At 44.9% G+C, this 27,254-nt stretch overlaps 2 protein-coding genes across 2 annotated transcripts; both read right to left on the reverse strand.

Moving 5' to 3' along the window:
• Positions 1 to 496: 496 nt before the first annotated feature.
• Positions 497 to 24,352, reverse strand: LOC119141425 (the record flags this gene model as incomplete). Its single annotated transcript, XM_037373760.1, has 5 exons — positions 497 to 770; positions 812 to 909; positions 3,459 to 3,748; positions 6,399 to 6,477; positions 21,257 to 24,352. Coding segments are annotated over 5 exons (3,837 nt in total), but the record flags the coding sequence as incomplete, so codon positions are not given.
• LOC119141426 lies at positions 24,353 to 25,327 on the reverse strand. The gene has a single exon (XM_037373761.1). It carries the CDS (start codon positions 25,208 to 25,210, stop codon positions 24,353 to 24,355), a length of 858 nt encoding a protein of 285 aa, XP_037229658.1. The 5' UTR covers positions 25,211 to 25,327.
• Between the last annotated feature and the right edge of the window lie 1,927 nt (positions 25,328 to 27,254).

The following is a 27,254-nucleotide window of genomic DNA, read 5'->3' on the forward strand; positions in this document are numbered from 1 at the left end:
CAGCGGGTGACCGTGGCCTCTCTCTGTTTTGCAGTGCGTGATGTCAGCGATGAGGAGCTGCTCCTCCTCTTCAGCCTTCCCCAGCGACCCGCAGCCAGCAAATGTGGCCACACAGACAGAGTGGAGCTGCCCCATCTCGCAGAGTGCTCAAAGTGACATCGCTTGTGTGATGCCCTGTCACCACCAGTTCTGCATGGGATGCATCCTACATTATATGAACAGTGAAATGTCGTGTCCCCTCTGCAGAAGACCCATGAGGGCAGTCAGGTTTTCTCTGTGGGCTGAAGACGACTATATCCAGTGTGTCCCCACAGGCTGCAACGATTCGCCAGATGCCAGCAGCCAGGCAGATGGAGCTCCTGGGCACCTGGCCCAAAACAGCCCACATGTCCCCGAGGTGTCCCCTCTGTCCTCTCCACAGGGGATGCTGTCCCCAGCTGAGCAGGGAGCTGCGGGGACAGAGGCCGTGGGTGGCCTCCTGCCCAGCTGCTGGGCACTACTTTTCAAAGAGCAAGAGCATCTCCTTGATCCCATGCTGTCCTGGCTGCGCCAGGAGCTTGCAGCGATATATGGGGGCCAGTGGTGGCTGGCAAAGAGTGCAGAGGGCATCATCCTGCACTGCCTCTGCATCTGCGGTCCGGATCGGAAGCTCATGGTCCAGACACTGCAGGATTGCTTCCAGGAACATACAGCACCGCTGGTCCATGCCATCATCAATATCATTGCGCAGCAATGCAGTGAGGAGGCCCAAAGGCTGCTGCAGTCCCGTACTGTGGGGGATGAGGATGACGATCCTGTGGCCAGCTCAAGCTATTTGACATCCAGCTCCTCTACATCCAGCTCCAGCAGCTCCATCTCCTTCACAACCAGCTTCTCCACATCCAGATGCACCAGCTCCAACCCCACCAGCTGCAGGCACACCAGACGCCAAGCGGGGACTCCCAGCTCCACCAGCAGCCCTGCAGGCTCCCACAGGGAGGAGGAAGAGAACACGCTGGAGGCCGCCCTCCGCAAGGGTCCCTGCTGCCCCCAATCTGCGCCCATCCCTGCAGAGCAGGAGCAGCCCCAGGAGGAGCCGGGGCAGGCGGCAGTGGCAGCAGGTCCCCCTGCCCAGGGCAGCCGCTGCAGACCCTCTGCTCCCAGCCGGGGTAGGGACTGCTTGCCCAGGGGACACCGGCACCCCGCAAAGAGGAGGACCACCAGCCCCCAGGACCCTCCCCAGCCCTGCAAGAGGCGGCCCCACCAGCAGCGCTAGCCTGGCTCCAGCACCTCCTGACTCAAGGGAAAGGAAAGAAATTCCTCTTGCTGTGACACAGGCTCTGGGTGCTGCTTTCTCCCTCTTCTCCTGGTGCCAGGTCCTGCCCTCTGTGCCCCACTGAGAGAGGGCACGGACAAGGATCCCCAGAGCCCCAGGGCCATGTGGGCACCATCTCCTCCAACAGGCAATCCTGCTGCAACTACAGCGCAGCAGATGCTGAGGGCAGAGCGGGCGGGAGGCAAGCTGGTTTCATCACACATCCGATGCCCTCAGCCTGCACCCAGCCTCTCCCTCTGCCCAGCTACCGACACTTCTGCTCTGCAGTTTGTCCAACTGCCTGACCCCTTCAGGCCTGACCAAATGTTAAGGCATTTTATTCAGGGCACTGTCCAAATGCCTCTTGGACGCTGACAGGCTTGGGGCATCGACCACCCCTCTGGGAAGCCTGTTGTGGAGTTTGACCACCCTCTCGGCGGAGAAATGCCTCCTAAGGTCAAGTGTGAACCTCTGCTGGCACAGCTCTGAGCCATTCCCCCCAAGGACAAGGGGCAACGGGCACAAACTGAAACCCAGGGAGTTTCATCTGAATGTGAGGAAAAAGTCTTTGCTTTGAGGGTGACAGAGCCCTGGCGCAGGCTGCCCAGAGGGCTGATGGGGTCTTCTTCTCTGGAGACATTCAGAACCTGCCTGGATGACGCTCTTAGCTACATGGTTTAGCTTCAGGTAGTCCTGCAAGGAGCAGGAGTGGGAGTCCACGACCCTTACGGCTCCCTTCCACCTTGAGATTTTCTGTCATCCTGCGATCAGGCACAGTCAACATGGCTTTGCAGAGGGAAAGTCTCGCCTAACTCATCGGGTGTCCCTCCAATATAAGGTCGCCCCCCTAGTGGATGAAGGGAGGGCGGTGGCTGTAGTTCTTCTGGACTGCAGAATGTCATTGTGCAGCGATGCAGCGAGGTGGCCCAAAGGCTGCTGCAGTCCCATGCCGTGGAGGATGAGGATGCCAGTGCTGTGGCCAGCTCCAGCCCCACCAGGTCCTCCACAAAAAGCTCCTCCACTTCCAGCTCAAGCCACGTGCCAGGAGTGGACTCCCAACTCCAGCGTGGCCTCCTCCAGCAGCCCTGCAGGCTCCCCCGAGGCGGAGGAAGCCGGCACGTCGGAGGCCACCCTCCATGCGGGCCCCAGCCGTGCCCTATCTGTGCCCGTCCCTGCAGAGCAGGAGCAGCCCCAGGAGGAGCCGGGGCAGGCCGCGGTGGTGGCTGCTCCTTCTCCCCGGGGCAGGCCGCGGTGGTGGCTGCTCCTTCTCCCCGGGGCAGCCGCCGCAGGCCTTCCTCTGCTCCCGACCGCGATAGGGACCACTCGCCTGGGGTGCCCCAGCACCCCTCATAGAGCAGGGTCGCCAGCCCCCAGGACCCTCCCCAGCCCTGCAAGAGACCATGGCCACAGCGGCACTAACGGGGCTCCAGCCCCTCCTGATTCAAGGAAAAGGAAATGAATGTGTTTCCCTGGCACAGCCTCGGTGTGCTCATTTCTCCCCTTTCTGCTGGTGCCTTTTCCCTTTCACCTCACACCCCACACCCCACCGTGGGCGTACCCGGGGGTCTCAGCTGCCAGCCCCGGGCGACCCCACACAGGCCCAGTGCTGCGGGGCCATCCCGAACGCTGCCTCGCCACAAGGAGCACCCTGGAGCCCTGGACCCTGCTGTGGAGTGTTGCCGCGGGGACAGACGGAGGGGGCCCCGCAGCCCAGGGGTGCATGACCGGCCTGTCAGGGGCCTCCTCCCCGAGCGGGGCACCGCCGGCTGCATGCCTACGGCCGCAGCACTCCCAGCGCTTGAAGGGGGGTGCGGGAGCCAACGGAGGCCGCAGGGGGGGCGGCGGCGGCGGCAGGGGGGCGCAGCCCCCGGCTCCGCGTCCCGGGCGAGCGGGGAGCCGGCCCCGCGGGGCGGCAGGGACCTGCCGGGCCGCCCGCCCTCCGCGCCGGCGCTCCTCGACATGCCTGGCGCCGGGCCCACCCCGCTCGGCCGCCGCTCCTTCACCCGGCGGGAGGAGGCCGGCGCCGGGCGGAGGAACAGGGCGCTGCCGCCGCAGAGCCGGCCCGGCCCGAGAGCAGCCCGCGCTCCGCTGCGCGCCCGGCCCCGCTCGCCGCTCGGCCGCCCTCGGCACGGGCACCTGCGCCGCCCCGCCCAGGCGGCCTCACCCGCGGCTGCCGAGCGGCTTTCGCCCGCGGCGGCGGGACCTTCCGGCCGGCGAGCCCCGGCGGGGCGGGCGGGCCTGCCCGAGCCGGGCGCGGCGAGCCGGCGGGCGGGGCCGGCCGCTGTCCCGGCCGCTGCTGCGGGTCGGCGGCGGAGCGGCGCCGGGGAGCGCAGTGCCTCGTGGCCGCGGGCGGCGTGGAGCCGTCCCGGGCACGGCGAGACCCCGCGGGGCGGAGCGGGCGGCTCAGGCGAGCCCACCCGCCGCCCTCGTGCGGTCCGTGCCGCCGGGGCGAGTCTGCGGCCCCCAGCGCAGGCGGTGCGAGGGGAGAGCGGCACCGGCGTGGCTGCCGCAGGGCGGGGCGGGGGGCGTCTGCCCGACGCTGCCCTTCCCGACACGGGAGGGGGGCGGTGGCAAAAAAAGGAGCCCGCACAAGCCTCTTGTGCAGCCTGTGTCCCCCTGGCACATCTTGTTAGTGTCTTCTCGGCTGTAAGAAGATAGCTTATTTTTTGTGTGTTTTAGGTTCACATCAGCTGGCCGTGGCAGAGGACGCGCAGCGTTCACGCGGGAGGAGTTTTACTCGCATCGTTTGCGTGGGATGTCAGTTTCTTTACTCGCTGCTCCCAGAAGGTTCACACTTCCAAACAGCCATTTTTGGGAAAGTATGGCTTCGCCTAACACCACCTAATGCTGACAGCTTAGCAAACGTGGACTCTGGACATGTGCTGTGCAAATGCAAAGGAAATAAAAAGGTCTTCAAAAGAAAGAGTGGCATTACCTATCTACAGTCTCTTTCTAACTCTGTTAGCCTTCATTTCTTGTTGCCTCCTTTCCTAAACATGGCTAGCTTTTACGGCTCAGAACAGGCAGGGAATGGCTTGTGACCTAGTACTCAGCTCAGGTCTGATCAGGCAAAGTTAAGGGGAAGCTGAGGAAACTTGATGCTGACTTGGCCTGCTAGCCCACCGCTCCCTTGACCAAAAGTCATTCTCCAATGAGCAGTCTATCAAGAAAAGCAACAAGCCAATTAGGACAAAGAACTTTTTTTTTTCTTTTGACATTCTCTATTTATTACATTGCTACTGATTATGTTCTAAATTGAAACAAACAAAAAAAAAATAAGAACTCTAATGAACAGAAATGATTCTACAAACAGGGACACTAAGAGAAAATTTGTTTATTAGGAAGGCAACCCAGTCACCTAAACTAGCATGCTACATTCCACTTTTGCACCTTAAGCCAAAGCTAGGGTGCTGACTCTTCTTTCAATAGTAAATAGTTGTTCCAAAAGAGAAGCTGGCATTCTTGCTTACTCGTTCTAGCTCTGCTCTGTGTACCACTTGCCTTGCTTATAAATGTCTTCTTGATAAATAAAGCACAAGTGCAAATATATAGAAATCATATTTCAGTTACATTGTGTTCAATCATGAATTTTGCATCTCTTTGCATGACCGGTATAATGTCCTCACTGAAGTAAGTATAAGGGGGCAAAGAAAACCTTTCATTTAGGTGGTTGTTCCCGCAACCTACTATTTCCACAATGATCTGAGCTACAGGGCTGTCGCGTGCCGGTCCGAGACCGGAGCGTGGTTCGGTTTGTATTCTCGGGAACAGAACGAAGACTCAAAACGGAGTCAAGAGCCAAGGAACTTCATTTGCCCAACAAGAAATGTGCGGATGCAAAGGGAGGGAGAGCGAGAGATAAAGAGAGAAAGGAAAGAAGGAAAGAGTTCACAGCAATAGCTGCCACCCTGGAGCTGCGGTGTCCCGATGGCCGGATTCGTTTCCGGATTCGGTGAGGGAACGTTCTATCTGATGTTGGTTGGTTCTCTTCTGATAACCGTGATATCAGCAGGGGTTACCAGCAGCTTGTTATTACCTTCTCCAACTGTTCTATTCTTCAGTGGCTTTGAAGTATTTCACTTCTTTCACAATGAAATTATGTCAGGCAAAGACTGCTGCCACTATGAATATTCTCTCGTGTACAATGTAAATAAACACCTTTCTTCCTGGCATAAGCTCTTTTCATGAAGGTGCACAGTACCATGTGATGAGTGCTGTACTAGCGTTGGGACAATGGGAAAACAGATGGCCATTAGAAGAATTTCTTCAGTTTGAGAAAAAGTGCACAAAACGACTTTAAAAATGGATGATTGTTGATGCCAGTGATTTTATACTTCCTGACTATAAAGTACACTCAAGAAAAGAATCTGCAGGTGTAAGGTATAGGTAGAATTGATGAGGAAACTCCATCGTTTAGTCAGGCCCTTGACAAAGCCCACTGTAGTCTTTGGAAATGCTCTCATTTACACTGTAGTGAATCAAATAGGCCAGGAATGCTATTGCTATCGCTATGTCTTTTACAGGCACCCGTTGCTCTGGATGGCTCAAGAGGACCAGTGTCTTAAGAAGTGTGAAGGGTGAGGCCTAGCAAGCTGCATGTAACCCTGTTCAAATGTTTTTCTGTTAAGCAGGATTTTAACAGAAAAAAACTTTTTTATTAGAGTCTTTGTTTTCTTTTTAGTAAGTAAAGAGGCCAAAAGCCAGCCAGCACCGGTTTAAAGTCCTGCATGGTTCTTCCAACCTGAATTATTCTATAATTCCACACCCAGAGGCTGTGTCATGAGAAAACTCACACCAAACCCAGAGAGAAAATATGGCAAAACAGATGTGAGGGTACTTGGGGAACATGATTAGATACCCTAATTCACCACTGTCTTAGTACATCTAGAGCAAAAACAATTGGTTACAAATCCAACACTGCCCACGAAAGATAGATTATTCTTCACTTTCTTCCTTCATCCAACCTTGCTGTTTAAATGGAGGGAGACGTCCTTATAACTGAGAATTTTTGCCCTTCGGTACCTCCCTTTTCCACTCTAAATTAAAGATTATGCACCACTACCTTTTACCGTAAATGAAAACAAAACTGCCTTTGTGAACTCACTGTCGGCAAAGTCTTCCCTCCTCCTGTCTCCCACATCCCATAAGCTGTCTGAACCATTCCCTTTCTGTCCAAAGGCGGTCTGAGATGAATAAGGGTTTCAGGAATACAGGAGAGGGTGCAAACTGAGCATACCACCATAGAAGATAGTGTTTCCTAAGGGCTGTTAAACTCTGGTTTTGCCAGCCTTCCTCTGGGATTATCGACATTCCATTCTTGCAGGTCTATCTTTGGATCTCTTTCAAAGGACCTGTTTCCCCCCAGATGATTCCAGGGTATGTTAACAGGAAGGAGTATTCCCAGTACCGGGACCCCCTTATCTGAGTGTTCTGGGAAGTGTGTACATACCCAACAACTGGTCCTATTGGCTATCTGTATGGCTTTCTGGATCATCATCAAGTGTCTGCTTTGAGTCCGTGGGTTCTCCCAGTTCTACTGAATTTAAGAATTTATCATACCACATAACAGGCAAAATCCTATACAACTGTAACAAACACATGGCTAGAGAAGTATCTACAAAGAACTCATGCTGGTATGAAAGAGACAGTTCACAAACTCAACATGCCCTCACCGCCCCATCCGCCCCCCCCCCCCCCCCCCCCCCCCCCCAATCCATTTCTATATAGGGTATTATTTCAGTCCAACAGCAGTTCATTAAAATCTGTGGACTTCTAGTTTCAGAGGAGCCACTTCTTCTGATCCCCACTTCACGTCAGAACTCCTCTTAGTCCTATTGGAATGGATCCAAGAACAAATTCCTTCAATACTTTTATCGCAGTATTAGTTATCAGTAATACCAAACATGGCCCTTTCCACTGCTCCTTCAAAGGCTCGTCCTTCCAAGTTTGAAGTTATACTTGATCTCTGGGTCGGAAAAGAGGCACCAGCACGTCCAATGGTACAGGTGTTCTCTGTTGAATGTACCTGTACAATGAGGAAAGAGTCTTTCCCAAAGACAATATATATTCAGTTAACACTTGATCACCAGAAACAGGTATTTGATCTTCCTTTCCTGTTAAATTTGCAGCATAAGGTCTTCCATATGATACGTCAACTGGGCTCACTTTTTCCCTAACTTTTCGTGTGATTCTGATTCTCATTAAAGTGACAGGTAAAACATCTATCCATTTTAACTTAGTTCCTTGACATAGTTTAGCCAATTGTTTCTTTAAATATCTGCTCATCCTTTCTACCTTCTCAGTGGACTGGCGTCTCCAAGGTGTACGTAAACCCCATTCTACTCCTAAAAGGGCAGGAATTGTCTGTATTACTTCTGCTGTGCAGTGTGGGCCTCTGCCTGATGAGATCCCACTTGCAACTCCAAATCTTGGAATAATCTCATTTAGTATATTTCTTTGTTACTTCTTTAGCTCAGTTGCTCTGGCACGGGAAAGCTTCAGGCCATCCTGAAAAGGTATCTACCAATACCAAAAGTTATTTATGATGATTGCACTTTGGTAATCCAGAGAAATCAATCTGTCAATATTCTCCTGGAATATTCCCTTTCTTTACCTCTCCAGGTGGAGGTCTTAATTCCACTTCAGGATTATTTTGACAACCTATTACACGTGGGTTTACTATTTGATCAGCATAGCTTTGCATCTGTGGCCCTATGTCGTATCTCCTGACACTTGCCATCACAGCATCTGCTTCCATATGAGTTCCATCACGTGCCTGCTGTACAGCAGCTTCCACTTTGTGGGAGCCGTTACCCAACGTGCTCCGGCAGATGTCACCCACCAGCCGCCTGAAGTCCTTACACGTTTTACACTCTGAGGTCTTTCATTCTCTTTTGCACTGTCTTGGGGCGCTTCAGTTCTCATAAATCCTAGATCTGATTTCCACATAGGTTAATACTGATTCAGGTGGCTGTGACAATGCAGACAGTGCCAACAGTCCTGCCGCACCTCCCAGGATCCCCCAGCCCTCACACAGCCTGGCAAGACGGAGGTTGCTCTCAATAGACAGGAGCAAGCCCAAGCAGGAGCGTGGTCAAGCACAGGAGCGCCAAGCAGTAGGTCAGGTCCCACGTGGAGCTGCCTCACCAAGGTGAGGCCGAGCTGTGCGATGGTCACCTGTGCTGCTTCTGAATGGAAGAGAGACACAGAAAGTACCAAACTCTTTTTGCTTATAAATTGTTGGTCTGGACTCCTGGCAAATATGCACATCTCTCGGCTATAGCCAAACGGTATTTATGCAAATTCCTACTTTTCGAATCAAAGCAAAAAGTCAGCTGATTTTCTTGTTTGAGTTGAAGAATGCCATCTAACCATGCCTATAAGATACAAATTTCATTTGACAAATACAAATCTGATGATCTGTCAAACTGCCAAAGAGATACGGGGTTTAAGGCTGTATTCGCTATTATCACAGAATCAAAAATGAACGTCTGCACTTCTTGAGGACTGGGTGCAGACAGATACTGATCTCTAAGTACATGAAAAAGTCATTGAATGCCTTAGCTAAAGAAGTGATTTCTATTTCCCCCCACCCCGACCCCCACCACCCCGGAGCTATACAAGACAGGACAATGGCTCACCTTATTTCTCAGGGTAAGAATATACTTCTAAAATGTTGAAGACAGTTTTCTGAGAAAGAGCCTCCCCTGATTAGGATGAATTAACTGGTGTCTAAACACAACACATTTTCAATGATGCAAACCCAAGGTTTCGAGAATGCAGCAAATGCCTAAGCACTGTCCTTACAAGCGTAACCAACGTGAGGGATCTTGAAAACGGTATGGAATCGATCTGTATCCTCTTTTAAAATGGTGCAAGGGAATTATTGACAAAATATTTCCCAAAATCAGTATTTTGGCTCACTGAAAGTTTAAAGAGCTGACAACTCTTTGCCATGCCATTACTTGACAATGATGGTTGTGAGGTCGGTATAACAAAAGAACAAAACAGTCTTTTTCTGCCGAAGGTGCTAAAGCCAACTTAAAGTGGGGGTGAGGAGAAGTAAGGTTCAAGGATGAAGTAAAGGCTTTAGGTTTAAGTGATAGGTTTCAGTGGGTCTGGGGAAAGGTTATATTCATATATGTGTACCTGTACTTCTTCAAATACAGAGTTTTAGTTAATGCCAAAGGGAGCTCTTCTCCTTTATATTGCTTTAATGACGTAATATGTTGTTCAGAAAGGTTAATTTAGGAAGTTTAGTAGCCCTTTACAGCAGCTTCCTTTTACTGCTGTAATTAGCAGCTCCTTTCTTGTCTACTCTTTGTTTCTTGTTATTTTTCCCTCAGACATGGTGCCCTTGTTTGGATAATGATCTTTTAATTTGAATAGTGACTGTTGATGGCCTTTACAATTGAGAATGCAGTGCATTAATTTGAAACCAATATTGACTCATTAAGCTCCTGTTCGGGAATGGCTTTCCACCGCCTCAATTCAGGAGCACTTTCAAGAGCCTCCTAAAGTGCTTTCCAAGGTACACAGGGATTGCCTGAAGAAGTACAAGAGCCATGTGATGTGGAAGATACTTTGTACCATTAATTCCTCTGTTGTCTGCTTAACTCCTTAGAGGATCTGTACACACATTGTAAGGACTGAAAATGTCTCCGTGTTGGGTGGTACGTACTGAACATGCACGTTAGGTGTTCTTGGGTTTGTGCAAATGTAATCTGCAGGAGGTTTTGCCATAAATCCATTGAAAGCAATTTTGTCTTTGCAAAATGTAGATCTCACCCAGATCTCAGAGAATGAACGGTGAGCTTCTTCACCAGCCTGCTGGTCCCAAGTAAGTACTGGACGTAGCTTTGAGGTTCCACTATGGATGGATAGTCCAAGATGGTAAGCAGTAGCCATTCATTAATCTCCGCAGTCATCTATTCTGAGGCAAGTGCATTTAGAAAATGGGTGGCTATCATCCAAACGTATTTTTCAGCAATAAACTTCAGAAGAAGCAATCAGGAAGCAGTCTGTTAACGAAGAATTTTATTGCTTGCAGAAGCAGATTTGTTGGCTATCTGGAAAAGTTGGTAGACCCTCACATGAAAGAGCTAGGTGGAACTTTTTGAAGTTCCTCAAATACTTGAATATGCTCACAAATGCTCAGTTAAACAAAAAAATTGCAAGTACTGCAGGTACAAGATAGACATGCATGGCTTCCTTCTTCTCTCCCCCACCCCACCCCCTTTTTTTTTTTTTTTTTTTTTTTTTTTAAATTTCTGTGTGCTGTTGATGACTTTCTGAAAATAACATATCTCTTTTCCCGGGAACATAAACCTGGTGGCTGAATGGATTTGCACCGCTGGTTTAAGTGGTTGAGCACACTTAGCACATAAGGAATGAAACCCATGTCGTGGAGAGAAAGCGCGCAGAGGGAAAGATGTGCTTAAGCCAATGAGGTCTGTGGGGTGCTGGTGCCATAGTTGCATGACCTCTTCACATTTTTTAATATAGGCATGCTAATAAAATATCAGGTGAGTTCCTTAGATATTACTACATTTGCACCTGAAATGATCTCTGAAATATATCACTGGAATTTGAATTTTTAATGTGTCTTGCTCACAGATCCAAGTCATGTGATTGTTCGATCTTTTCAGTCTCCAGTCTACATATATGCCTTTGAATACTTTGAGTAAGACATTTAGGGCATCATTTCAGAAACAGGAGGCAATGGCTGATGTCATAAGCTGACCGAATTTCAAAGTTTTTTGCTGCATCAATTGATCACTTCTCAAATGAGACTAGAGCTGTATCTATTAATGTTTATATTTATATTAACATTTGTTAAGACAAGTTATGATTGCTCTGCCATTTAAAAGCTCTAGCCACAATCTAGCATAGAAGTATGCCTTTGTAAGTTATTAAGCTTGCAGACCATTGTTTGTTCAGCTGCAGTAAGCCCTTTTGGTTGTACAAAGTAGCATTCTATATTTCAAACCTTTCTATACTTATACAATACAATAAATAAATGGAGTAAAAAGGATTTTCTAAGAACAATGTTCAATAAACCATAAGATGAATGAACCTTTTTTGATAAAATATAATTTCTAGTATCTAAAGGAATGCATGAGCGTGAGTTAAAGTTGGTGTCTTGTTCTACAAAAAAGCCCCAACAAACAAAACAAAACAGAACAGGGAAAAGCAGTTCATTTAGGAAAACTGAAATTGGTTTTGCTTTTTCCAACGTTAAGGTGAAGTGTCTTTTTAAAATTCAAGCTAGAGCTAAAAACCCCCACATTACATACAATATATTACATAAGGTTTTGGAACTGATCACATGAAATATTTCCTTTTTCTCTTTTCCTTAACAGTCTGCCCCTCACCTCCTTTCATTTTTTTGTTTGACTTCAAGACCGATTTTTCCCCTAGGGCTTCTTGGTTTTGCACATTTTTGTCCTCCTGTTTTTCAAAACATATAATTCTACTGCAGACTGATTTTCCTTAACTTTGTTAGATGAAAATTTGTTTTAGATTGCCTTTTATTTAAATATCAAGAAAAAGAGATTAAAAGGAATATGAGCCTGTTGTTTGATAGGATAACATATTTTTTTCTTTATTTAGAAGAATAAGTACATGTTAAATGATACTTAAGTGTCTTGAGAGAAGCCACAGCATGCTGTGAACAGTGGACATTCAAATCCCTGTTAACACAAAAACCTAGTTAATTCACTGAATAACAGGGAACATACGGTAGAAAACTGAAGCAGTTTTCTTAAGAGGGGAAGAGGAATTTGTGAGGTGTTACGAATCCTACAACAACAGAAGAAAGGCCTGTTATGTAGATTAATAAAAAAATCTCTTCAATGGATCTCATCATAGGGTGAGGAAGTGTTTGTTCTGGGCCAATACTCATCACTCATAGAATGCTTGAGCAAACCTGGTAGGTGATTTCTTTCAGATGGTGGCGACAGACTTGTTTAATAGCCACTTCTAGGTTGTAAGCGTGGTTGTTGCCTGTTTTCAGGGTTGTTTGGACAAGATTAGAGCCTGCTGAAATATGCAGCTGCCTGAAGCAGGGATGATCCACAAGCGCCTGTCAATCCACAGCTGATGGCAGTATTGAAGGAAAATGATGTGAAGAAACAAGATCAGTAGTCCACGGGTAAATACGTTTGCAGTTCTAAAGTCAGAAAAACGCAAACAACAAAAGCTGCAATGCTTTTTCTGCTCTGGCTCTACAGCACATGAAGCTTGTATACAGAAGGCTTCTAAACTATACTGAATTTAGAAACCTCTGGAGCAACCTCTAGGGATTAGCAATTTCACCCTCAAACAACTGAACACCTTCAGGCAAGAATCTTAGCTATTATTTTGACATTACTGTTACTGTTCTACGTCACGGGTAGGTGGAAATGTCATCCTGAAAAAGAAAATCTAGCTGTTTATTGTGACCTTTACACTCTTTCCTCTATTTACAATCTATTTCTGTTAAATGAGAGAGGAAGTCTTACGCTGAATTATTTCAGTAACTATATAATCCTGTTATAAAATAAGAAGAAATCAGACCATTAGCTGGCTCCTGAGATGGTGAGATGGCTTAACTCTCACAGCGTTGATCAAAATGATGGATATTAGCTGTTGTTTGTTAGCTGAAGCCTTTATAAATCTTAGGAAAAACAAACAAGCAAGCCATCTGGAAACATGAATTTCAAGAAGTTGCCACAATGCTCAGGCTATTCCATCTCATATATATATATATATATACACATATATATTTATATATGTTTTGATATATATTCCTATTTTAATGGTATCCCAACTACAGCGAACTGTTTGTTTTGCTTTGTTTTTCTGGACTTGCAGTAATTCCTTGTTTACTAGGAAGAATCAGGAAAACTAATTGCAAGTATATAGTTTGGTAGGAGGGAAAAAGAAAAGCAGGAAAAGAATGTGCGTCTGTCACTTTTAAACATGTCAGAAGGGAAAGGACACGCGGGAACACACAATCCTTTCTTGGGCTTAAACAGGCTGACCTACACTGAAAGTGCATCAGCTGAATCTTGGTCTTGGTATACAGGATCCCATGCTTTAGAAATTAAATAAAATAAATAAATAAATAGGAAAAACTTGTGGGGTAATCTATCCCATATTAGGTCTCAGCCTCATTTCTGACAAAGGCTGGCTGAAGTATTGAAGCCTGGATTGGCTGATGGGTGAAAACTGAAATGGGACATGAAGTAACGAATATAGGACAAGCCTTTCTGAGATGGTTACTATCCAAAGAAAGAAAACCCTTTCAGTTTAAATGTTGCAGTATGGCATTCAGCTATGATGAAAAGAGGTCAAAGATGTCCATCTGCATGATTTCCGTATGTACTTAACATGGTAGTAGTGTAAGAGTCCAAGAGAATCCATTCAGCTGCAGCCCATCATATAACCAGACTTTAGCACATGGACAGCTTCTAAGTCTGTGACTAGTGTCGTTGCAATCTCTGGTGCTGCTCACATGTGTACAGCAAAACACCCATCTCCATCCTTCATGGTATTGTAAGAACAGTGACATCTGATAACAGAATACAAATGCAGTTTAATGATAAAAGAGTTGAATTACTTAAGTATTCTGGCAAGACATATCTGGCAAGTTCAGTTTTGTTGTGAAGGGAACATTGAAATATGCATTTGGGAAATGAATTAACAGGCTGTTCCTCCTGAATCATAGTAAATTTGTATGGGCACACTTTCAGCCTCATCCAAACAAAAAAGAATCTCCACTGGTTAGCAATCAAGATGAGTATTTCAAGAAGTCAATAAGGTGGAAAATAGAAGTGAATTCAACCTGTTGGGAGCAAGAATTAGTTTGTGCAAAGAGTAAAAGCGGTATCAGTACAAGTTAAATATAGAACATTTATATTTAATTTTCACCTCAGGTTATAAATCGCTCTAAGTGGAATGAACATGATAAATGATTCCACTTGCCTGCTGCATTATTTAATGTTAAACAGCAAGAGACATTTTTTTGTGAAATGTGAAAAGGCAAAAAAGACAAATTGCTAGTTCAAACCTTGTTTTCACGGCTGAAAACTAGTTAAATGCTGGCAGCAGCTTATGATTTCTCACTGTAAATTCTGATTAATGATATGCTGTTGTGGTTCTACAGCACTGTTGGAAATTAGTCCGTTGGTACCTTTCACCTAACTAGCTGGATGTTTTAAAATCTTCTACTGCCCTTTCTGCCCACAGGCCTCAGTACCGGTGCAAGCAACTGTGTTGTCCATCAAGCTGCAGTTTTGTGTAGGATTTTCAGAACATAAGGTGAATTAAGGTAAAGATCTTCCAAGGTGAACTACAAAGTATTTCTCCTCCAGCTGTCCCTGCTTGATTTGTCACATGCATTTACATAATTAGAAGAAAAAAAAGAGAGAAAAAAAAGGTAAGGTGTTTTCTTGGTGGGTCCTTCGTTTTTGCTCAAATGGTGACTGCATCTGCATTTAAGTAATTACTTAAAAGCATATATTTCAATATTCCTGAAATGATATTTTTTTTGTAAAGCAGATAATGAATGATAACTTTTCAAAACACACTGAATCATTTGCTATTTTCTTTTACGCTAGACTGTCACTCTGTTCTATAACTCTTGATATAAAATTGGATGTGATGTAGTATTTAATGAGACAAATCTTTTTTGAGGTGACTTAATAATAAAAGTGGTCAAATTGTTCATTTTGGGGGTTGCATTTGTTTTGTTTGTTTGCTCGCTTGCTTAATTTTTGTTCTGTGCTGCTGCTGCATTTATTCAGCCAGTTAATACCTGCCTGGAAAACTTGAGTGTGTTAGTGTTTTAGGGCTAAAGGAGCTTTCCCAGAAGCTTTCAATGATCATTCAGATGCAAATCGAGCCAGGCAAATTCCTATGGAATAATTTAGCTATACCTTTCACCACTTTCAAACTAAGCTATCAGCAGCCTCCAACACACTCAGCAGCCTTGTTTCTTTTTCCGAAAATCTCACTACATTTAGGCTTTGTTTTGGATGTGTCGGAGGGTGTAAAGTTCTGGTAGAACGGCAAACCCCGGAATAACAGAGACGGCTTTGTTAATCTCTCACGATTTCATAGGTACTAATTCACCAGTTAAGGTCCTCATTCAAAACAGTTAAGCACATCCTTAGTTAGAACCCCGATAGTAAATATTTAGATTATACATTTTGGCATGTGTCCAAGCAACGTGCCAATTTCTAAAAACAACGCAAGCTTCCTCAGGTTTTTCATAAAATCTTACCATATTCAGTCTACTGCTGTTTGGATCTGAGTGTATTGTCTGCTGCGAAACCAGACCACAAATAAAACAAAACAAAACAAACAAAACAAATTCATTAGAAGTTAGTATTTTCCCATATCAATTTCCTAGTGCTGGCTATAGGAAGGAAATACACTAAATATGAATATTCTCTACTGCAAGAGAAAGCCGAGTACAGATAGCAATTCATCATTTTGTTTTCAACAGTTAGTTGAATGGAATTACCTAAGTAAATTTTTCTCCAGCATTTCTGTGCTGGCAGCATAGGGATTTCAGGGTGGCAGTGGTGGTAATTAATCCTGCATGTCTCACTGAGCACCAAAAAGACCAATGACTTTGACTGATTTAACTGTACAGGGGTGGATATTTTCATCTTTGCGATAGGCATATTAAGAAAAGCAGGCACTGTACAAGTGAACTGCTTCAAAAGGAGGTGTACATTTTTTCCCTTCATTTTGGAGAAATCTGTGGGGGTGAAACAGAACGAGGTCTTAAAAAAAAAATTAGTTTGGTACAATGCTCGTGGTGATGTCTGTTTTGTGTTGAGAAAGGAATGTACTCGGAATAATTAGAAGAGATAGGTGGGCACCTGAAGGAGATAAGGAGACCATCAAGTCAGGAAATCTTTGAACAAAGTAAATTGAAAGGCCTACTCCACCTAGAGCCCACCTATTGTGAATGGAATGATTAGGTGTCAAAATCAAATGACTATGTATGTAAGGATGTTGTGTAACCTCTCAGGAAGACTGTGTAAGTTACCTGACTGTTCACTGAAAACTCCGGAGCTAGTTTGTCCGCTGCGAATCAGCTAGCTCCCCAACGTTGCAGGAAAGAAATACCTTTGCTGCTTAAAGACAAAATTGGTCTCTGAGCAGTTACTCTGTGCCGTTTTGGCATCAATCTGGCGAGCCTGGCAGGAGAACTCTCCGCCGGTGCTGGAATCCAGGGGCCTGGGGACCCTCGGGGCCCCCGGCGGGATCTTCTGTCGGTGACACTCTCCTACCCCTCGGCTTCTCACACAGGTGGACAAGGACTTCTGCAGAACATGAAAGGTATTTATATTCTTTGTTTTGAATATTTGATTGTTTTAAGATACGTGAAGCTAAAAACTTCCTTTAGGGTGTCTTTATGATTTGGGTTTACCCCGTAAGACGAAAGCCGGGATGCAGTCTCGCAGGGCTGAGAGAAGGGACGCCTTCCGAAAAGGGTAATAGCCCTGTTTGAGTGTCTTAAGATTTGGGGAATTCCCAGAAAGTAACAACTGAAAGAGCGCTCTGTGTCTTGTTTGTGTTGTCTTGTTACATGTTCAAAATTAGAGTTATGAACAGTAGGAAAAAAAATATTCTGGTAATTCTAGGTGAATAGCTGAAACCTGAACATGCTGCTTAGAGCCAGAAAAAGAATAGGATTTGTTTTTTGGCAGTTGTCCATTGAAATACGAACTCTGTGTGATAATGCGAACTGTCAGCGTTCCTAGAGCTGTATCTGGGTGCACGGTACAGTGTAACACACTGTCCGTGTGACTGAGGGCTGCCCGCACAGCGCGGGGGTGTGAGAGACGCGGTGTAACTGCGAAGCGAGTGGGAAGCCCCGAGCTGCGTGTCCGTGTTCCCCGCGAGGGGCCGGCCAGAGACGGACGGAGCGATTGAAAAATCAATTTATGAAGTGTTGGAATGCATAATCAGAAATTAGAGCGGGAGACTGTGGACAAAACATTCACACTAACATCATTTGGAAAAAGCACGAACTAGCCTCTGCCCTTAGTGTCGCAGGTGCTGTCTGTGTACTCGAGCAAAGGGTGGCAAGTGTCTAAGATAATTTTCTCCTCGGAAAAAAAAAACCACCAAGAAGAACAAAAAACTAACAAACAAAAAACCACAATTAAACAAACAAACAGAAAAAAACCAAAAACCAACCACCACACCCCTGGGATGTATTTTGAAGCATTGGAAAGAATTTGGCGGAATTCCCAGTAGAAATTTCAACAAGAAGACATTTAAAAAATATTGTCAGAATCGGTGGCCTTTGTGTACATTAGGTGACGGTGAAAGATGGCCATTCGGAGGAAGTCTTACATTACAACACAATTTTACAGCCTATGCTGTTTCTTTGTAGAGAACAAAAGTGGGATGAAATGTGTGCAGATATGTTTGTGTGGCAGAAGAAGTGGGGGATTAACACCACCCGATCCTTTGATTATGGCTCTAGAAAAGAACAGGGAAAATCTGAGACCTAAACTAGAAAGATGTTCTTGTTGAAATTATTGTGTGTTTAAAAAAAAAAAAATAAAAAGAAAGGAAAAAAAAAGAGCTCAGGTTGTGGTTCCTTCTGTGGTAGTGACGTGCGGAATTAGACTCTATAACTCGAAAGTTATAAAGTAGGTATGTTTATTGCGCGCAGATGCACGGGGGATCGCTCCTCCACAAGCGTGCATACCCGAAGTGACGAACCATCTCACATTTATACAATGAACAAATGAATATTCAATTAACGCCTATACATATTTGTTACCTAAACCCCGCTTCGTATGTTAATTAGCTTATCAGTCCGTTTCCTGGAATGTGGTGGTCTTGCAGGTTTGTAGGTGATTCATGTCCTTGTGACCATCCGATCTTCTTCAGGTGATTCATGTCCTTGTGACCACCCGATCTTCTTCAGGTGATTGTGACCACCCAATCTTTTCCAGCAAGGAGACTTAGCACTCCCTCCCTCTAGATAGCATTTGAATGTCTCTCATCTTTTCTTATTCTCTTTTAAATAGCCCCTTTGTTAGAGGAAGAAGGGCAGGCGTCTCCCCTTTGTTAGAGGAAGAGGGGCAGGCTCTCCTCAAAACTGTAGTTGTCACCACACCCATGACTAGTCACCATACCCACATTCCTTAAGCAGACACATACAATCACAATCCATGTCCATTATCCCCATTTCACATTATTTCTCCATATCAATCCCCCCTTTTCTATTAAATTAAGTAAATTCTTTTACTTAAGCAGCCTTCCCGAATGATATAAAGCAGCATACATAAGTGTTACTCTTTTAAACATTCTCCAAACCCACAAATATAACATAATGGTTAGTATTAAGGAAATCCCTAAACTGATCAATAAGATCACAATGGGGTGTACCAGAGTGTTAAGAATTCCTGTTGCAGAGGGTGACCAGCCAAAGAGAGTATCCCACCAATTATGGTTTCCATCCTCTTCTACCTTTTTTAAAACTTTCTTGATCCCCTCTACATCATGATGGATCATAAGAAGAGTTTCATGTCCCTTTTCTTTGGTTTCTTCCAGTATACGTTGTAAATCTGCATGTTTTAATAGTTCTTTTATACTGCTTATATTTAGTCCTATGGGGGTAGGAATTATTATCTGTGATAGGGTAAAATTGGATTTTAAGAATTGATGAGACACTACTGGGGCTGAGTAACTAAAATCGCATCCTGTGATAGTAGTAAAATTACAAATACAATAATTTGAATACTGTGCAGTCTCTTTTACCTCCCCATCTATGGTTATTGTGTTACACTTAGTTCTCAAACACGCACATCCCTTCCCTGCATATATAATTACTGTTTTCAAGTTTGCATTTGGTCGGGCCTCGAAATGACATATTTTCTGATCTGTATCTAAACAAGTATCCTGAGCCATTATAGTATTGCTTTCACAGAGGAAGCCCTGCTGTTCTCGCATAATACAAGATTCTAAATCTACTGTTTGCCACTTGTCGCCTATCTTTCTGGCCCATGTTCTATCTTCAAAAGGGTATAGGAGCACCCCATTATGGTTAATTCCAAGGGCTGCAATGGGGTGTATGGTAATTATTACTGCATTATGTATGGTTAACACAAAAGCTGTGATGGTGTGTGTGTTGGGGTCATAGGTAAAGTTCACCATATTCCACCATGACTGGAGTTTTCTTTCTACCTCCGTAGCACTGTCCCAAACCATCTTTCGAATTTCTGTAGGAAATATGCCTTCCTCTCCTTCTCTTATTATGGATGCAGCTATTGATTGCATCCACATTTGGGCTTGGATGCAACTTAGAGCCAGGGCGACGTCATCCTGTAAACCACCTAATGCCTTAGTGATGAGTTGATGATCTTCCATGTTTATTTGTTCCCACCTGGGGAGTACCTTCGATATCAACCATTGATGTGCCCCTAATGCCAATAATGAAGATTTTAGTGGTTGTTGTAGTTTTGATAGATCGGCCGTGGTGGCGGCTAGTTTATTCATTATCACCTCTGAGTCTATGGAATTTAATACTCCGAGTCCTGTTCCCAACATTCCAGTTACATCTCTCACTATTCTGTTTCGATAAATATTTCCCCTTTTTCTTAACCAAGTTGTCCATCCCTCATAAGAGGTTCGTAAGAAGGGGGAACAGGATGGCTTAACATCAGAAACATTGACTTGTATTTTTAACTCTATTCTTTTAAGAGACCATTCTGGGTTAAACAACATTTGTTGCTGACCTGTATTTCTGATTACATATGGTCCAATTGTATAAATCTTTGGATCTGGTTTAGTTAATTTAAGATCAAGTGTTAATGGGGTTGTTGTAACTGTGGTGGTGGTAGGAACAGTGGTTAGCATGATTGTTATTTTGATCTTATAAGTCAGAGCTGTTCTTGGGGATTCCTTTCCTAGGCATATTATAAAGATGGGCTCGGTTAAGGTAAAATTGTGCCAACATTCCCGTGAATTAAAGCACATGGTTGTATTTAGAAGGGTAAATTCCTTATCTACCTTTCTGACATTAATCTGGGTGTCTCCCGAAATCTTGGTGTTATCCTTTTCATTATATGTTTGACATCCTACTTTTATCTTATCTCCTAATTTTCCCCATAATCGGTCGACTTTGTGTACATCCTCCCGATCCCATTGATTCCTTTGGTACACCTCATTTTCAGAAAAAACCACCATAGCTAGTTTCGTCTTTGAGTCCACCTTTCCCATTATTCCAGCGTGTTTTTTCTGGGCATGATTCCAAGGCCAATTATCAGGCTCTTGGTTGTAGGCAAGAGAGAGGGTACAAAAAAACACAAATGGTTTAAACCCACTATTGATCATTTTAAGAATCTAAACGTTAAAATCTGTTTTGATCAAAAATATCTTTGTTTGAGTTGGGGCTTACTAATAACAAGTTGGGCAAGACTGGCCACTGGCTCAGTCCCCGACTCTTGTTCTATATTGTTTGTTGTGGTGCCCTTCCCATATGGTGGATCCGCAACCGCTCAGGTTCACTTACTTGCCACCCACATTGTTCCCATTTGTCCGAGTAAATTTGAGTTTCAGTTCTTTTTTATCTGGGGTTACTTTCCAAGAAGTTGCAGGGGCTTTCTTAATCCGGGTATGGTGAATCCAAGAATTCTGTCCCTCAACCTTGATTGCAGTGTAGGTGGTGAGTAGGACTTGAAAAGGTCCGGTCCACTGTGGTTCCAGGGTTTTATCTGCAAAACACTTAACGTATACATAGTCTCCTGGTTGTATATCGTGAACAGGTCCATCCAGACCCCTACTGCGTGTTCCCATCACATGCTTCTCAATTCTTATTAGTTGTTTGTTTAGTGCCACCATATAGGAAGTCATTGTTTCTTCACCAATCTGTGAAGACATCCCCTTTTGTACCCCATAGGGTCGTCCATATAAAATTTCAAATGGGCTAAGCCCCTCTTTTGCTCTCGGTCTAGTTCGAATTCGTGTAAGAGCTAATGGCAAAGACTGGGGCCAAGTTAGATTTGTTTCTTGGCCTAACTTGACAATCTGTTGTTTGATTAGATGATTCATCTTTTCCACCTGGCCACTCGATTGTGGTCGGTATGAGGTATGTAATTGCCAATCTATTCCTAGATGGTGGCTAATCTGTTGCACTATTCTGGACACAAAATGTGGTCCTCTATCCGAGGACATTACCGCTGGGACTCCAAACCTAGGTATTATCTCTTGGAGTAGTATTTTGGTCACTTCCCGGGCTTTAGCAGTTCTGCACGGGAAGGCTTCTGGCCAACCTGAAAAGGTATCTGTTAGTACCAATAAATATCGATACCCCCCTTTTCTAGGAAGTTCCGAGAAATCGATCTGCCAGTGTTGCCCAGGAACATTTCCTCTCCCAATTTTTCCCAACTTTGGCCCCTTGGTAATCTTAGGATTAGTCTGGAGGCAAAGATCACATTGTTGGGTTACTTGTCTAATAGTAGTATACAAATTTCGTGCTATTATGTTTTTAGTGAGATCCTTATATAGAGCTTCTGCCCCCCAGTGCCTTTTTCTATGTTCTTCCCTGACCACTGACCATACCATGTAGGAAGGAATCACTATTCTCCCATGTGAGATTATAGCCCACCCTTCCTCATTATATGATCCCTTTAGGTCAGAAATTAGTTTGCGATCTTCTTTCGTATAGTCTGGTTTACCTTCTAGAGATATTTGTCCATCGGGTATTAGCGCACCCTCTACCTTGATTGCTTTTCTGGCTGCCTGTTTTGCTTCCCTGTCTGCCAGTTCATTTCCTCTTTCCAATTCTGTGCTCACTTTCTGGTGTGCCTTAATGTGCATAATTGCCACCCTTTCAGGAAGCTGGACCGCATTTAGGAGTTTCAAAATTTCTTCCGCATGTTTGATGATTTTTCCTTGGGGGTTTAACAGTCCCCTTTCTTTCCATATTGCTCCATGAGCATGTACCACTCCAAAGGCATATTTAGAATCAGTCCAAATATTTATAGGTTTTCCCCGAGCTCTTTCCAGAGCTCGAGTAAGGGCTATGATTTCAGCCTTCTGTGCTGAAGTGTCAGCTGGTAGCGGCCCCGATTCTATCACTTCTTCAGAGGTTGTAACAGCATATCCGGAATGTCGCTTTCCATTCAGCATATAGCTGCTCCCATCCGTGAACCAATGTTCAGCTCCATTAATAGGAACATCCTTGAGATCTGTCCGACTAGAATAAGTGGCTTCGATTGTTTCTAGACAGTCATGATCGACTGATTCTCCAATATTCCCATTAAGAAATGAGGCTGGATTGACGATGTTTGTAGTCACGATCTCAACATCATCTTGTTCCACCATTATGGCCTGGTATTTTAGGAATCTCTGTGGGGAGAGCCAATGCCCCCCTTTTGTTTCAAGGACTGCAGACACTGTGTGGGATACTAAGACAGTCATTTTCTGGCCCAGGGTAAACTTCCGGGCCTCTTGGATGTTTAGGATGACGGCTGCTACTGCTCTCAGGCAACCAGGCCACCCTTTTGCAGTGGCATCCAGCTGTTTAGAGAAGTATGCCACTGCCCGTCTGTATGGTCCCAAATCTTGTGCCAGTATTCCTAATGCCATTCCCTGTTTCTCATGGGAAAATAGGAAAAATGGCTTACTCACATCAGGAAGTCCTAGTGCTGGTGCCGACATCAAGGCTTTCTTCAGTTCATGGAAAGCTCTGTCTGATTCAGCATCCCACTGAAGATCCTTCTGGTTAGCTGCTATCAGGGAATATAATGGTTTAACAAGCAAGCCATAATTGCATATCCAAAGCCGGCACCATCCTGTCATTCCCAGAAATGTCTGCAGTTCCTTTACAGTTCGTGGTCGGGGGGCTTGGCATATGGCTTCTTTTCGGGCCTTCCCCAGGACCCGTTGTCCGGCACTGATCTCGTACCCCAGGTATGTGACCTGTTGTAACACCACCTGTGCCTTCTTCTTAGAAACTCGATATCCCTGTAGTCCCAGAAAGTTCAGCAGACTCACAGTCCAAATAATACAAGATTCTTCGGTTCTGGTTGCAATAAGAAGATCGTCTACATATTGTAACACTTTCCCTTCTTCTGACGGTGGTTCCCATAACTCCAAATCCTTTGCTAATTGGTTTCCAAAAATTGTGGGGCTATTTTTAAACCCCTGTGGCAACACCGTCCATGTGAGCTGGGTCTTTCGACCGCTTCTGGGATTTTCCCATTCAAAAGCAAAAATTCTTTGGCTGGCTTCATGGAGAGGGAGGCAAAAGAAGGCATCTTTTAAGTCTAAAACTGTAAACCAAGCTAGGTCAGGTGTCAGGGTGGTAAGTAAGGTATAGGGGTTAGCTACTACAGGATACAGATCCTCTGTTGTTTTGTTAATGGCCCTTAAATCTTGAACTATCCTATAAGACCCATCAGGTTTTTTAACTGGGAGGATAGGTGTGTTAAATTCTGACTCACATTCTTTTAGTAGTTTTAGTTCTATGAATCGCTCTATGTTTGGACGAATTCCTTCCCTATCTTCCCTTTTCAGTGGGTATTGTTTAATTCCTACCGCACTCTGTCCATCCTTCAATTTTACTATTACAGGTGATGCATTCTTGGCACGTCCCGGTATGTCAATTGCCCATACTCTGGGATATACCTGATCAATAATCCTGGTATCAATTTCCCTTTTTATAGGAGTATTGGCCAGAGATAGGCTCATAACCTGTATGTATTGATGATTATTTACCTCCAGAGTAACTTCCCCTTTTTTAAATTTGATTGTTGCCTCCAATTGTTCTAATAAGTCTCTACCAAGAAGGGCCTTTGGGGAATTTGGCATAAATAGGAATTTATGGATCCCCATCTGTTTTCCCAACTTATATTTTAAAGGTTTACAAAAATAAGCCTTTTCAGTTTGGCCAGTTGCACCTTTTACTGAAACATAATCATTTCCCAAAGGCATTAAAGCCTGGTTCAAAACCGAATAGGTGGCTCCTGTGTCTATTAAAAATTCCACCTCCTCCTGTTCTTCTCCTAATTTTAATTTTATTAATGGGTCGGCTAGTCAATTTTCTTCTTCCATGTGAGCTATTGTTTTCCCTTGATTATTGCGCCATTTAGTGTTTTCTTGATGTCTGCGTTCAGGGCATTCGTTTTTCCAGTGTCCTGTCCTTTTGCATATTGCACACTGATTCCTACCCAGGGGTGTCAGCCCACACCTTGATTTAACTTTAGATTTTTGATTCTCATTTTCTCTTACTACTGCTAATATTTTCTTTTGGTCCTGCTTGTAACCTTCTTCTCGATTACTAAATATTCTCCATGCTTCCTCTACTAATTTTTCCAAGTCTCTATTTTCAGGAGGTCTCAATTTTTGCAACTTGCGCCTAATATCCCCCTGTGATTGTCCTAAAAAGAGGGATATTAGTTGCTGTGCGCCTACCTCCGAATTTGGGTCCAGAGACGTGTGCCGGCGCATTGCATCTCTTATTCTGTCTAAGAATTCTGAAGGTGTTTCAGAAGGACCCTGTCTGACCTCATATAACGCTGCCCAATTTATTGTTCTAGGAATTGCTTTCTCCATTCCTCTGAATATCCATTCCTGGTATGCTTGTAATCTTCCCATTTCAGCGGCTCGGTTTGGGTCCCATTCCGGGTCCAACAAAGGAAACCATTCTCTATAATTATCTCCCTTTATATTATAATGTTCCTTTGCGAGATCCCCCGCTGTTTTTATGACTAATTGTTTTTCAGTTTCAGTCAAACAATCTAATAATAATTGTATATCACTCCAGTCAGGATTGTGCTGTTTTATTAGAAATTTAAAATTCTGTGCCGTCTTTATCGGATCATTACGGTATTCTCGGGCAGCCTCTTTCCATTCTCTCAGATCAGCGCCCGTGAACGGAACTTTTATTTTCATTGTTCCTCCGTCCGGATTTACAGCTTCTCGGAGGGGTGCCTGTAAAATAGACTTCTGTCTGGTGCGTGAAGACACCGGACTATTTGGAGCCGTAATGGCAGTTTTTGTGTTTCCTTGTGTGGCACCGGGTGTTTGGTTTTCTTTATAAATAACTTGTGGAATTTCTTCCTCTTGTTCGCCTGGGGGTGGACTGGGAGCCCCGGCCGAACCTTGTCTCTCCACTCTATAAGGTGGATTAAATAAATCATTTAATTCAGGCTCTTGTTCTCCGTTTAATTTGATACACCTTTGTCCAATACTACATGCTGAGCAACATCTTTTTAACTTTCCTTTACGCTCCGTCCTGTCCTCTCTTTCTAGTGCTAGTACCATAGGATCCCGAGGGGGTACTAAGCCGCAGTCCTTTTGCCACTCAGGTTTGTCCCGGAGGACGAAGAACATGTCTGCATATGATACTTCATCCCATTTTCCCTCTCTCCTCAGAAACAACATTAATTGCAGGAGAGTGTTATAATCTAACGTTCCTCCCTCCTGAGGCCATTTCGCATCGCTCTCCAATTTATACAAAGGCCACCACTGATTACAATATTTAACCAATTTCCTTCTATTTTCGGTACCACCCTGTCCTACGATATCACTCCAATGTTTTAATATACAACCCAAAGGCGATTTTTCACAGGGCTTACTCCTTCCATTTCCCATTTTGCAATTTTAATTACTTTGTTTTTCTCCGGCCGCCTTAGCCACCCAAGGTTGGAAACGCGGATAGAGCTTTTTACTCGTTTTGCACTCAAACGCCTGTCTCAAGCACTCTTGCACTCACGCTTAGTCAAAATAATTAAGCTATACACGGAAAATCAAAATGCGCATCTCAATCACACCATTCACACTCTCCGGGCAGCCCGCAGTCACACAAGCAGTATGTTATACGGTACCGTGCACTTATGTACAAACTCTTAGGAACACTAACAGTTCACAAAGTATGCATTTCAATGAACAATTGCCAAAAAACAAACAAAAACCAATTTTTCCTGGTCTTAAGCAGAGTGTTAAGTTTTCCGCTATTTGCCACAAATTACCAGAATGTTAATATTTTTCAACATACATTTCATAACTCCGAGTTTTGAACATATAACAAGACAACACACAGAACAAACAAGACACAGAGCGCTATTTCAGTTGTTACATTCCAGGAATTCCCCAATTCTTAAGACAACCTAAAGGAAGTTTTTAGCTTCCTCTTTTTCCTACGCAAAAGTTTCCCTTTTACTTTTGCTGTGAGGTCCCTCTTGTTCCTGTGAGATTCCGCCTTATTCCGTCCCGCACCCCGCTTTCCGTCATGAGGCCTCCGGGCTTTTAGGAATGGCAGTAACCTCGGGTTTGCTCGATCTGCCCTCAAGATCGCTAGCGGCCACCCCTTGGTCAGCAAACCCCCTCCCAAGGTACCTTTCCTCCTGGGGACTGCGCTGCGCGCCGGACGTCTCCGTGCGTCTCACCAGCCGCCCCGTTACGAAACATACCGTTTTATCCACGGATCCAGGGGTTTCTCTTCTGCTCCCGGGTGAACAGCTGAGAAGAGGAGGCTCCTCCGAGGAAATCTCCCGGGGCGCGCCTAGGAGCGTCCGCTCCGCAGCTGGTCCCTCAGCCGAGCAGAAATCCTCCTGCCTGGCTCGCCAAACTGACGTGCAGAATTAGACTCTATAACTCGAAAGTTATAAAGTAGGTATGTTTATTGCGCGCAGATGCACGGGGGATCGCTCCTCCACAAGCGTGCATACCCGAAGTGACGAACCATCTCACATTTATACAATGAACAAATGAATATTCAATTAACGCCTATACATATTTGTTACCTAAACCCCGCTTCGTATGTTAATTAGCTTATCAGTCCGTTTCCTGGAATGTGGTGGTCTTGCAGGTTTGTAGGTGATTCATGTCCTTGTGACCATCCGATCTTCTTCAGGTGATTCATGTCCTTGTGACCACCCGATCTTCTTCAGGTGATTGTGACCACCCAATCTTTTCCAGCAAGGAGACTTAGCAC

The sequence above is a fragment of the Falco rusticolus genome, chromosome Z, assembly GCF_015220075.1.
Source record: "Falco rusticolus isolate bFalRus1 chromosome Z, bFalRus1.pri, whole genome shotgun sequence".
Taxonomy (NCBI): Eukaryota; Metazoa; Chordata; class Aves; order Falconiformes; family Falconidae; genus Falco; species Falco rusticolus.

Excerpts from the sequence above, each read along its gene's own strand:
- LOC119141426 (XM_037373761.1), bottom strand. The coding sequence starts at position 25,210 with ATGAAAATAAAAGTTCCGTTCACGGGCGCTGATCTGAGAGAATGGAAA.